The sequence below is a fragment of the Talpa occidentalis genome, unplaced genomic scaffold (assembly GCF_014898055.3).
Source record: "Talpa occidentalis isolate TD23 unplaced genomic scaffold, MPIMG_talOcc4v2.1 talOcc4.5, whole genome shotgun sequence".
Lineage (NCBI taxonomy): Eukaryota > Metazoa > Chordata > Mammalia > Eulipotyphla > Talpidae > Talpa > Talpa occidentalis.
In genome coordinates this window covers 66,981,799-66,994,503 of record NW_023604861.1, presented here as the reverse complement: position 1 = coordinate 66,994,503, position 12,705 = coordinate 66,981,799, and the positions used below count along the sequence as shown (strand labels likewise).

The 12,705-nt window shown below is 49.7% G+C and overlaps 1 protein-coding gene across 1 annotated transcript in view; it reads left to right on the top strand.

The window, feature by feature from the left end:
• SH3RF3 (SH3 domain containing ring finger 3) overlaps positions 1 to 12,705 on the top strand; it is a 394,220-nt gene that overhangs the window by 218,108 nt on the left and 163,407 nt on the right. Inside the window, exon 2 of the mRNA XM_054701331.1 lies at positions 3,085 to 3,360. Within this exon, the coding sequence (XP_054557306.1) occupies positions 3,085 to 3,360 (276 nt within the window). The remainder of the gene's footprint in view (positions 1 to 3,084; positions 3,361 to 12,705) is intronic.

The following is a 12,705-nucleotide window of genomic DNA, read 5'->3' as shown; positions in this document are numbered from 1 at the left end:
ATCCACTCCTGCCCCTGCTTTGCTACTCCAGAAGGCATCAGGGCCCTCTCCTGCCCTGGTTTGCACTTGAGGACAACTGCTTTCTAGCTCCTCATGGGGAGCCGGAAGGCACCCTTGTCGTGGGGGGCAGCCTTGTCATGGGGGTCTGGGAGGTATGGTGGGTGACAGAGGTTGCAGAGTCGGATCTGTTATCCTAACTCTCCTCTTCCTCATGTCATCAGGGGTAACTTGAGCTCATTTGAATTAACAAGCATCATAAAGCACCTGCTAGGTACAGAAACTTTCCTCGGTTCTGGGATTGCCAGGCAAACACATTACAGTGCTATTCCCTGGGCTTTGGTTAAGCAAGGGCTAATGCAGTGGTGGTGGTTGTGGTGGTGGTGGGGAGTGATGGAACGGGACCCTCAGCCCAGCCTGGATGTTGTGGGTTAGGGAGTGAGGGAGAGGGCAGGACAGGGAGTAGCAAGGCCTGGAAGTGCCAACGGCACGTGATCTTTGTTTTTTTTTTAAGATTTATTTATTTATTTATACAAGAATCGGGGTACAGGCCAGATGCATGGGAGGGTGAGAGGATTCACCAGAGACAGAGCAGGGAACAGAACAGGCAGACTGACGAAATACACTGCTGAGGGGCGCAGCAGGTGTGACAGGAGAGGTCTGCCGTGGCCATGTGGGACTCTCACTGGCCGGCCGGGATCGAACCCGTGCTTCAGAGGCTGCAGACAGCTTCACAGCGCTGCACTCAACCGCCTGCACCACCAGGGGAGGCACAGCACATGATCTTTGTGAGTGAGGATACTGACCACTTTAGATGGGCCTGGGCGCAGGAAGGTGTGCTGAAGCCAGTGGCAGAAGCCTTAATGCCATGCTTTGGAGCTTGGGGTATCCCTCCCCAGGGCTGCAGGCAGTTAAGCAGTGGGGCAGTGGGTGCAGAGCAGCATTCTTGGTTGCCAGAACCTGGGCATTGGTGGAGGTTTGTGATAACTGAGGTAGGAATGATGAAGGACGTGTGCGTGGAGGTGGAGTCCATGAGAGCTGAGGACAAATGCTGAGGTGGAGGGACAGGATGGGCACCGGGATGATAAGGGTGCCAGCTAAGCAGCAGGCAGGGATTGCACAGTTGAGTAAGGTAGGCAGAGTTAGTAATGAACTACTCTCATAGTGAGATTTAATATTTAAAGTTGTCTTAGACTAAGTTCAGTTAGAAGAAAGTTGTGCTGTGGGTTTTTTGTTTGTTTGTTTTTTGTGTTTTTTTGGTTTTGGTAAATTTAATCAAGCAGGTTGTGGCAGAGTGACATTCCAGGTGAGGTGACTGTGTGGTGGGGGCTGTCCCATGCATTGTGGAGAGTTAGTAGCTTCCCTGGCTTCTACTCATTAGGTATCAATAGCACCCCCCATCCCAGTGGTGACAACCAAAAAATATTTTCACACTTTGCCAGATGAGCCCCAGGGGACAAAATGTCCTGGCTAAGAACTGGCTGGGGTCCTGGTTGCAGTGGAATTCTTCTGGTGGCCCATAGCCAACAGCCCTTCTAATCTTTTCTAATCACAGTAATTGCATTGCAAATTACCCATTTGCTTCTCTCTGAAATGGAACCCTTTACAGTCTATTGTGTCTATAGTAAAGTTAGTCAGGATGGTGTTATTGGAAGCAAACTGATTTTTTTTCCTCATCAAGTTCTGTAACAAAAAGGTCTATGGTGTTGCCATTTAATTGGCTAGTGATGGCTATTTGTCAATTTGCCAACAGGTTCTCTCTTAACTGCTATCATTTGACATTGCTGAAACGTAAATGCAGAGCAATTGAGCTGTGGACATGCTATTAAATCCTCTACAAAGGCTTTTCCATGTACTACTGCCTCAGGCTTTTGTGCTCTATTGATTGATTCGAATACTAAAGAAATCCTTGGCATAGGCAGCCTTGGTGAGAAAATGTGGCTTCTGTTAGGAAAATTGTTGGGTATTGACACAGGAAGGTTTGTGTTTGGTTTTCCTCTGGCTCAGAGCTGGCCTTGGCCCAGCTTACTCATTTGAGCAGTGGTGCCCACCCATAAAGAAAAGGAACCCAGGTGATCACTGTTCTTTCTGAAATAGGTCTAGTTAAGTTAAAGGAGACCAGGAAGTTAGAATGTCAAATCATGATTCAGGGTACTCTGGCAGATTCCTTATTGCTTGCCAAGAATTCTGTTTGGAATCCAGAGCTAGTCACTGTTTGAGACCAAAGATGGCAGATCACATTTAGATGGGTTAGCTAACCTTTGGCAGGATGACGGGAGCATCATATGAAATGAAGAGCATACTGTTTTAAGCTCTTGAAATAGTATTTCATGACCACACTGCTGTATTCGTCAAAAAGCTCTGTGTCGTTGTCAGGCGTCTTGACAACTAAGCAGCAGGCAGGGATTGCTGGGAACTCCTGAGAACTAGCACCAGGGGTCCTGGGGACAGCCCATATTTCCACAACTTGACTGTCCCTCTCATCTGAACACCTCGGGTATTGGCCAAATTGTGAGACCACTGACAGAGAAGGGTGTAGCATATCAATGTGGTCCTGTCTCCTCAACTTAAAAACCCTTGTTCCTGGTTTCTGTGAATATTCAGTAAATGAAGTAAAGATAATTTTATGGATAATAATTCTTGGAAATCTGGCGACTAGAAGTAGCACTCAATGCAGGACAATTCAGACTTGTGGTTAGGAACTTTCTAGAGCCAGCCCACTGAGTGTGAATTTTGCCTTCTCACTCCATGGCTCAGTTTCCTCACCTGTAAGTAAAATAATTTAGCGCCTGTTTCAGAGTCCCTTTTCAGCCCAGAGTGACTTAGTCCAAGTGGAAGATCTAGGACAGTGCTGGCAGCTACTCACAGACTCTTTTTGAGGGAGAATTACCCATATGGGGGCCCTCTGGTCTAGACAAGTATGCTAGCTGGCATCTTCCTCTGGCACAGTGTGTGTTCCTTTGAAACGCCTCCACTCCAGGGCATCCTGAGTGCACACTAGATGTGGAGCCTGTCACCTGCACAGGTAGGTCATCCGGGAGGCAGGAAGGTCACCCCAAGTAACCGGGTGTTATATTTTGCTTTCAGAATCTCTCGCAGCTTCCCTATGGCAAAGCCCTCTACAGCTATGAGGGGAAGGAGCCTGGTGACCTCAAGTTCAGCAAGGGTGATGTGATCATCCTGCGGCGCAGGGTGGACGACCACTGGTTCCACGGGGAATTGCATGGCGTGCACGGCTTTCTGCCTGCCAGCTACGTACAGTGCATGAGGCCCTTGCCACAGGCCCCGCCCCAGGGCAAAGCACTTTATGATTTCGAGATGAAGGACAGAGACCAGGACAAGGACTGCCTGACCTTCACCAAGGTAAGCTGGCCTCTGTGGGGAAGGCCTTCCACCCCCAGGGACTCCCTCCCATGAGCCCAGGGTGGGGCACGCGGCCCACACAGGCTGCCCTTTCCAGCCAGAGTAGGAGCCGGGTTCTCCCTTAGTCCTACCTACCCTGTGCCTCCATAAAGGTAGGGAGAGCGATTGTTTCAACTCTTGGGGGAAGTTTCTTCGGTGGGATGAGATGGTGCACAGTGGTGCACCCCAGGAATGATCAGCAGGGCCTAGTTCACGTGAGACATGGTGTCTGAGTGGTGACCGTTGCCAGGGAGTCAAGTCTTTCAGGAACATAGGCCTTATGAGAGGGGGTCTCCCAGGACACTGCTGCACAGATCCTGTCAGGCCCAGGGAGTTGTGTCACAGCCTGTCCTAGAGCACAGTGGAGGATGGGCACATAAGCTCAGGGCTATCAAGTGGCATGTCAGTCTTGCCAAAGAGGCCCTGGTAATTACTAATGAAGTTGTCCTTGTAGAGCGAGTGATGTGTGGCGTGACCTGCTCTGTGATCTTCCAGGGCACCAGAGATCCTAAAGCATCCAGAACAGAGGCAATGCTTAGGTCTTGATGGTCTCTACCAACAGGACTAGCAGGCTCCACTCTCATCTGTGAGCATTCCCCCCTCCCTATTTCATGGTCCACACACACTCCCCCGGCCCTGGGTGGGGTGGAAGCCTGGACGGCAGCACGTGCATGGGCCATCAGTTGTTATTGGTCTGCACCAAGTTGTTTACCAACATGCTCTCACTGCACCTTCACAACTGCCTGTCTTCCTGATGCTGGAACCAAAGCAAGCTCAGAGAGGTCGTTTTACTTACTTAGGGCTGGTGGCTCAGCCTCTTTCTCCTTCCTGGCTTCTGTCTCCTGTCTCCCTCCCCTCCCTCCCACGTCTTTCTTTCCTTTCTTCCTTCTCTCTGCACACTCCTCCCGTCCACTTCCTTCCTCTCTTCCCTCTCCCCACTCTGTGCCTACGCTGGCTGTGGTGCGCAGCTCTCCGAAAGGCTGCCAGAACACTATGTCCACTGTTTGGAAGTGGCATGGCCTGTGCATGGCCGCTGTTTGTGTCTTGTTCCATGGTGCAGCCTGACAGTGAATAATCTACTTTTCATGCAGGGATTCAACTCTTATTTCCTTTCTTTCATCAGGGTGTTCTGATGCTAATGCTGATTGTCATCTGGCTGATGTGGCTTCCCAGGAAGCTGACATCCAGGCTTCACTCCCTCTCCCCCATCTCTCCTCAGTCAGAGGTTAGAGTGGCTGTTGTCTGGAGCTCCATGTCCAACAGAACCCCCACCTTGCTCAATTCCTTGCCAAGTGGACTCTGGACCGCCTGCTGAGAGCAGGGACCCCTGCAACTCCGGGTCTGGTCAGCTTGCTAAGGAGTCAGGCTGACCCATGTGGCTCTGGTCTCCTCTGAGCTCTGCTGGCTCCGGGGGCAGACATGGGACGGTGCTGGTGGACAGCTCGCTGCAAACCGACAGCCGCAGAGACCCGGAACTCAGGCTCTCGTGGTCTGAGCAGAGGCTCTCCTCCCCACCTCCACCACAGCCCACTCCATTTCATATTCATGAAATACGCAGATGCTCCTCTTCAAGGTGGAGAGCAGAGCCCCCAAACAAGAGGACAGAGGGGCAGGTGTCCACTTATCAACAGAAATGCACGAGGTCCTGACCCTGCTAGTAACGGCGCCCCATCCGGCGATGCCTCCCAGCGCCCGCAGCCAGTGGAGAGGAGGACAAGGATAAGTCCAAGGCGTCTGTGCTCACAGATAGCCTCAGGAAATAGTGAGCTGGACTGGCCGCCTGGGAGGTGGGGGAGGGGCAGGCATTTAGTAAGAGCTCCTAAACATTCACGGATAGAATTTAAAACTTGATGTTTCAAAGACGTATTAGTAGTCCTCGCTGGAAGTTCTGTTAGGTTCTTTACAATCATTTTGTGGCTGACATTACTTTACTTTGAATTTGGGGTGGAGGGCATTATGAACTGTGAGGCAGCACCCCCACTGAAGTGAGGCGCAGTCATGGGGCTCTCTGGGGTGAGATGGAGGGCCCAGGTCCAGCTTCCTGTCAGGAGTGGCAGCTCTTCTCACAGGTGAGAAGTATCATATGTTACGATGCTTTTTAAGGGCTTTGTTTTGTTCAATCCTGTGAATTAACGTGAGAGTTAGAAACTCTTGGGTGTAACTCCTAAGCCCATTAATCCCATGCCATGATACCCCTGCAGTGATGATCACATAAACTATTTCCCAAAACCTCCTTCACATGCTTACCTTGGATCAGGCATCGCCGCTCCTGCTAAGCACTGTTCTAGCTGCAGCTCTCACCTCTAAGTCTCCGAACCAAACCTCTAGAGGACATGGCAACCCATCAGGACTCTCCTGCCCAATTTCTATTTTACTTCTTCCTTCCATTGCTCCCAACCCAGGCCTTCTCTTCAGCGCCTACAATGCCAGTTCGTCTAAGAGCCTCTTTCTATCACTCCTTAAGACCAGTGCTTCTCAGTGCTTCTCATTGGCTCAGACAAGTCTTGTTTTTCTCTAAGGAACATTTTGTTATTTCAACACGTTCCATTCTGGAATCAACAAAGAAAGAGGTCTCTAAAATTCGCAGAGAGTGCTAACTTACCTTTAGAGCTAGACATCTTTGTGCTGGGATCGGTTGGTTTAAAAAAAGCATAAAGTAGTCAGATGAAAGCAAGGTTTTTAACTGTTGACTTTTCACTGTCCTGTTAACATTGCATTAATTAAAATCTTTCTAAACCCAGTCTGTTTCATTTAAGAGAATGAATAATTACTTTTGGTAAAGAAGCTACACAAAGCTTTTTTTATTGCTTGTTAGTAGTCCCACTCCAAAAAACTGGGCATGTGCAGATGAACAAACTAAAGAAAAGACCAGCCCCGGGTTCTGTGGGCTGGTCTCTCACTAGTGAGGCCTCAGTGCGAGCTAGCCTCTGCTTCCCAGGGAGTGGGTTGTGGAGAAGCACCAGTGTGCAGGACCTTTGCAGCTGGAGGCCCCAGCTGATGGCCACAGGTGCTTAACCAGCTGTAGGCTAAGTGAAAATTGTCAGGATTTTCCACCCTCACCGTTAGTATTTATGATAGACACTGTGGGCTTGCATGCGTGCCTGATGGCGGACACCTGGAGTAAGGTGCGGACATGTGTAAGTGGGCGCACCTGGGTTGAGAGACTGGGCATGTAAGGGTGGCATCACAGGGCGTCAGCAGTGGTAGAAGCCGCAAAGAAGCAGAAAGCACAGTAGCAGAAGCAGAGACAGTGGTGACACCATGACAGAACATAGGAAAGCCCAGAAAGAGTGTAGATTCGCTGAGGGCTGGGAGGCCTGCCAGCCTCCCAGTCCCCAGGTCCACTTGCCTGCCGTGTACCTGGTCGCTGCACTACAAATGCTGTAAAAAGCTCAATAAAACCTGAAAAGCCTCCGAGGGCTCCAGGACTCTCCTTTACCTGTCTGCCAGGATCATAGAGAACCTGCTCTGTGCCTTGCTGGCGTTACACCTGCTCCTCATCTTCAAGGTCAGTACAGTGATAACCACCCTGGGGATCTCCAGAGCTAAGTGATGCAGAAAGGAGGTGAGCTTAGGGCTTGGTGTGCAAGCGGGAACCTTAGTTCCATTCTTTCTGTAGCAACTTCCTCCAGATTATTTTATTTTTACTTAACTACAAGATTCAGCAAATATTTATTGCACCTGACCACGTAACTTGTAGTTAACGAGAACATGTTTACCACCTGCTGATGCACTGCTCTGGCTGGGAGGGACCGCGGCTGCCCTCTAGTGAATTCTCTTTGTAATGCTCAGGGTGCTCACAGGTCCTGAGACGCCTTCAGGCAGCGCCTGCTTGTTGTACAACTTCTTTTGCACCCTCCTTGCAGCAGAGTCCTGAGCCTCAAAGTTGTCAAATCCCCACCAGGCTTTCCACGTGGGGAAGCCACAGGACTTGTGGGCACAGCTACAGCTTCCTTCTGCTCCTCAACCCACCCTTTCCTCCCCTACTCTAACGCTGTAGGGCCAAAGGGCTGCTCTGAGGTGGTGAAGCCCTAGTCCAAATCCCAGGTTGTCATAGTGACAGCCTTGCTGGTGTCACCGTGAGACTGGCTGGTGTCACCGTGAGACCCTTCTGTGTGACCTTCTTATGCTGCTAAATATTTAATCATTGTTTCCCCAAACTGTGGTGATTCTCTCCTTTGGAAATAAATCGGGCATCCATCCCAGATTGTGTTCTCATCTGGGGAACAGACTTAGATAAAAATCAAATGTAGACAGACCTTTGGCTCTGCAGCCAGTGAACAGGGGTTCAAGTCATGCACTTTTATATTTAAATGGTACTAGGGGACATTTGTTTAGTCTTTGAGTCTCCTTTTTAAACTATATGATGGAGTTGACAATAGGATTCAGTGAACAAGACATTTAGAAAACTGAGCTAAAAGTAAGCACTCAGTAAATGTTTGCTCTCTGCCCTCTGCTCTCTTCCTGCCTCAGGAAATGTTACCATTCTGTCAGATACACTTCACTTTTTATATTAGCCCAGTATGCTCACAGGAAAATAAACATCCTGGCCAAGACACACATTTTGTGGAGAATTCTGAAGAATTCACTAGTCCACTGTGACCTTATTTTCCTGGTGGTTATATCACAGAGGGAGCTGCCTGATGGTTGTACCTGGCTCCTGTGTCAAAGCCGCAGTTTCTACCACTGCTTCTTCCTGAGGGGTGATTGGGAACATGTTCAGGCCTGGAAAGACCAGGGACTGCCAGGGTCCAGGATGAAAGAGGGTGAGAGCTGGGGAGCTCAGGATGCTCCCTATGCTTTTCCTCCTTCCCCAGTGCAGTGTTTTCCTGTAAAACTGACCGGCTACTGGACCTTGGGTCTCTCCTAGCTGGACAGCAGCCTCACAGCCCTCTGAGTCCCCACTGGGCCTTAGTATGGGAGGCATCCTGACTCCTGACTGAGGTGATCAAGTCAAAGGACTGGGAGGTTTAGAGGAGCCTGGGAGCTATTGCGGAATGTTCTTGTCCAGGCCCTTCTCTCTCTGGTCATTAGCGGAGAGGTGGGAGAAACTATAGGGAATTATTTTTTATTTTCAGAAAAAGCTTGGGATATGGATGAAACTTTCAGAAAATATTTTCAAACCTGTCTGGAATGTGTACTTTTCTCTCTGTAACAGTCCTTGTCCCTTTTGTGCTCCCCTACTATTTTCCAGGCCTACTCTGGGAATCCCCAGCCTGTCTCCTTTTAGTGGCTGTAGTAGAATGAGCCTTTACCCTGTGTAAAATAACACCCCACCTCTGCTCAGAACCCCCACTGGCTTCTCCTTTTCCCCAGACTCACTATCAGAGTCTGCTGCTTCTAGACCCCCTGTGATCCTGGGGGCCAACTCCCACCCAGCTATTTGTAGCACTTGGCCCAGCTCACTCCTCTCCAGGCACAGTGGCCTCCTGGCTGCTCCTCTCTGCAGCCAGGCCTGCTCACTTCTCCCAGCCTGGATTCAGACCCTCCTCCCCTGCCCACAGATCCTCATTAGGTCTCTACTCAAAGGGAAGCTGAGTCCTTGTGCTAGATCCCCTCATTCACGGACCTGTGTTCTCCTTCTGTGAACAATTCATACGCAGAGTATGTCTCTCCCGGATGGTGTGCAGGTGGAGAGAGGATCGTCAGTTACCCACTTGCTGCCTGTCCCCACTATGGTGCAGTTAAGGGCATGTGGGATTTGACAGTGAGGCTGAGCATGGAAGCTCTACCTGGACCAGGGTGTCACCTGGCTGCTCCAACCTCCTTGGTCCATTCATTTACTTCGCAGATGTTTACCAACCCTGGATTTTGTTCTAGGGGCCAGAGTGGGAGACCAGAAGCATGACTCCCACCACCCAACTCACTCTGCCATGCTGTGTGTGTGCTTATGTGTGTGGTGGTGTGTGCACACAGCAGGGAGAATTCTAGCACCCAGGAGGGTGTGACCTCTGACTGCACTGCTTCTAGGTGGACTTACCCTGTGCTATGGGTTCCCAGGGCCCCAAGACCCCCAACAGGCCTTCCCCTACCTCTGTCTCAGCCTGAGCATTCCTCAGGGCATGTTGTTTATTTGTTGCAGGCTTCTGACAGGCCTGGGGTTGAGATGAGTTAAGGAAACAGGACCGTGGGACAAGGCCCCAGGCTTCGGAGTCGTGGCTGCCTAAGGGTACAGGGCCGTGGGGATGAATGGCAGCTCAACTCCATTAGAACTGCTCTTAGAGCTGCCCACTACTATCAGAGGAACAATTTTGTGTTTATGTCTACAACAAAAGACTGAGGGAGTTTTTGAGCTTTTCTATTTTTAATTTTACCTTCATTCTTTGGAATAGAGTGATTCATGGTGCCTGTAGGTGGCTGGCTTGCATTCTGTCAATGAGGGTTGTTGGGGCAGGGCCAGGCCCCAGCACGCTGCAGTGAACGAAGGCCATGCTGTGGGCCCATCACACAGGCTGCTTACACTGGACCAAGGCTACTGTGCTGAGTGTCCAGGCCGCCTCTGGTCTCTGGCTTATTTTGCCTTCTTGGAAACCACTTAATGACAGATGATAGAAGAGAGTGGAGAAGTGGAGTGGCACTCCAGGAGACTATTTGTGACCCTTTGGAGACCATTTCTAGGTCTCTTCTGTGTGATATTCCCACACAGTAAAGCTTTAGACCTTAAGAGCTTGGTTTGTACAGAGCTGCTGAGGGGTATCGCCAAAGTTTTCTATGAGTATGGCATTTGAGGCTGAGCCCTTGCTATATGACCTATTACATTTACAGAGATGGACCTTTAAAATGGTAGCAAAGTGGCATCCAGAGGCATTCCATGGGGACACAAATGTATCCTGACTTTCAGAGGTTAGAGAGATACAGCTTCAGTATTCTATTCCTGTGGCTTCTGCTCTTAACAGAGCCCATCTGTCTGCAGCTTTACTTTTCCCCATGTGAAAATGAATGCACACTTTTGGGGAGCTAGGTAAATAAATTAGAAATGCAGTTTAAGGACCACAATGTAATGGAAGTGAACAAGCTACAGCACCCTGCAATAAAACTGGAGATTGCACACACACACACACACACACAAACACATATATACCCACCCACCCACATATATACCTATATTATGTATATATTTAAATACATACATACATCTAGACATGTATATATAACATTCTTCATGATCCATTTGTTTGAATTCCAAAACGTACAGAAATTATCTGTGGTATAGAGGTGTGGGAGGGGGAGAAGGTAGTTGTGCCTGGACACTGATACTCTGCTACTTCTCTTTTGGGTAGTGATTTTAAGGATATATTCTTTTAGTGGACTTGGTATTTTATACTAAGATTAAAAGCTTTTTTTAAAGTTAATAGTGTGAAAAAGCCAGGGCATACCTTGAATGCCACCTCTGGTCCTAACACAACCCTAAATGGAACATCACACACTGACTTCACACTCTGAAATCAAGTCACACAAATCCAGAGAAGAAAGTCAGATCACTGAAGCTGAGAAATGAGAAAGCTGGGCTGGGGGCATGATTACTGTCTTCCAGTTTTGGTATCATTACCTCATTGAAGAGCCAAGTCCACACTGGGTCACCCCAAGGGGTGAGAATAGCACTGAGGACTCCAGGTTCCCGGGAAGCAGACACAGACCACATGGAGAGAGCCATCCAGGAATTAGCACTGCGTCTTAGGCCAGGGGATTTGTCATCACTCCAGGGGTTAAGCAGTGCCAACTTATTCCTTACCCAGCCACCAGTGCATGAGCATTCCCACAGTACCAGGCATGAGGAGGAAATTATTTCTCTCCAAGAAGAGCTCAGACTAGGTAGGGAAGGCTCCCATGTAAAGAGAAGTCATCACCTTACATAGATGGCCAGGGGGATGCATTTTGAACCATGGCCAGGGCCAGTATACAAGAGTTGGGTAGCTTGCTCTCTTGACAGAAGTATGAAGTCAGGATGAGTAAGGTGAGGGCACAAAGACTTACATCAGGCGGAATTAGACATCTATACGTAACAGTAGAGCAAACAAAAAAGGTTCCGTTGGGAGCACTAGAGAAGAACCAGAGACCTTGGAAATGTGTATGCAAGACACAAAGACATTAGGGTGTTGGCCGGGGCCCAAAACACAAGAGGCTTGCCCCTAGATATTAGGGCAGGGCAGACATTAAGCTAATACAATGAGAATGGCCAGACCAAAAAAGAAACAGGAAAACAACCAACACTGGGTATCAGGCCAATAGTTTATGAACATTCATCTGATGTTCCTTAAGCTTCTGCCATGTGTTGACCAGCTTCTGGGTTGTGGTTGGAGCAGGACTGTAGAAGGTCAAGGTGTCTGGTCGGGGTCTCTCTGCAGTGTCAGCCTAAGTTGGTTTGTAGGGTCTGGGCAGGTCATCCACTTCTTTGGTGTCTTTGGGCAGGCTGGCTTGACTCTGAAGTAGTTAATCCATGGCATAACACCTGGAGTAGTGCATATCAAAACAAATAAATTTTTGTAGCCTCTGAAAGTCTTGATTTTTGTGAAATCCACCTATAGGTCTTTAAAAGGGGAGTAGCCCATGTGCTGTATCCCTGGCAGAGTCCTCGGCCATTGAGCAGTGTTATATTTCACACAAGTCTGGCACATGAAGAAACAAATTGAAGGAACAAAAGCTTATCCATCTGGTAGGAGCTATCCCTCCCTGGTGTTTTTGTTCCTCCTTTATTTTTGATCCAAGCTATCTCCTACCTCCTATGATAGGTTGGCTGCACCTGGCCACCAGAGGAACTGGAGCCTGAGCAGTGTCGGGCTTGACTGGGGGCTCCTGCCTACAGTGGTGGTCAGGCGATGTTCCAGAGGTCTGAGCCACCATGGGGCCTCAGGCGGGCAGCCTGGAAGAGCTGATGGATGAGGAGATGGTGCCACTGGGCAAGGAGGAGTTGGTATGGTGCCTGCAGCAGGAGGAGATGGCGTGCCTGGCAGCTTTGGTGCAGCGAGGCCCTCTCATGTAGGAGGTGAATCGCCAGTAGCAGCTCTCAAGACCCAAACATCCTGGGTGTTGCACAAGGACCTGGGCAGTTGTTGGCAGAAGCTGGCCGAGCTGGATGCCAGGAGTGGGAGCTCTGCCTGGTGTTGGGTGAGGAGTGAGGGCTCCACAGGAGCCCCCGAGGCATGGGGGGCTCTGGTGCCTAGCCAGCACGCAAGCTTGTCTTGCCCTGGTGTGGGCCCCATGGCCTGGACTGAGGATGCAGTTTTCTTTGCACTGACCCCCACCTGGATTGCTCCCCAAATGCCAGGATTGTGGTGGATCTATAGATGTGGATGCTGCCCCAGCCTA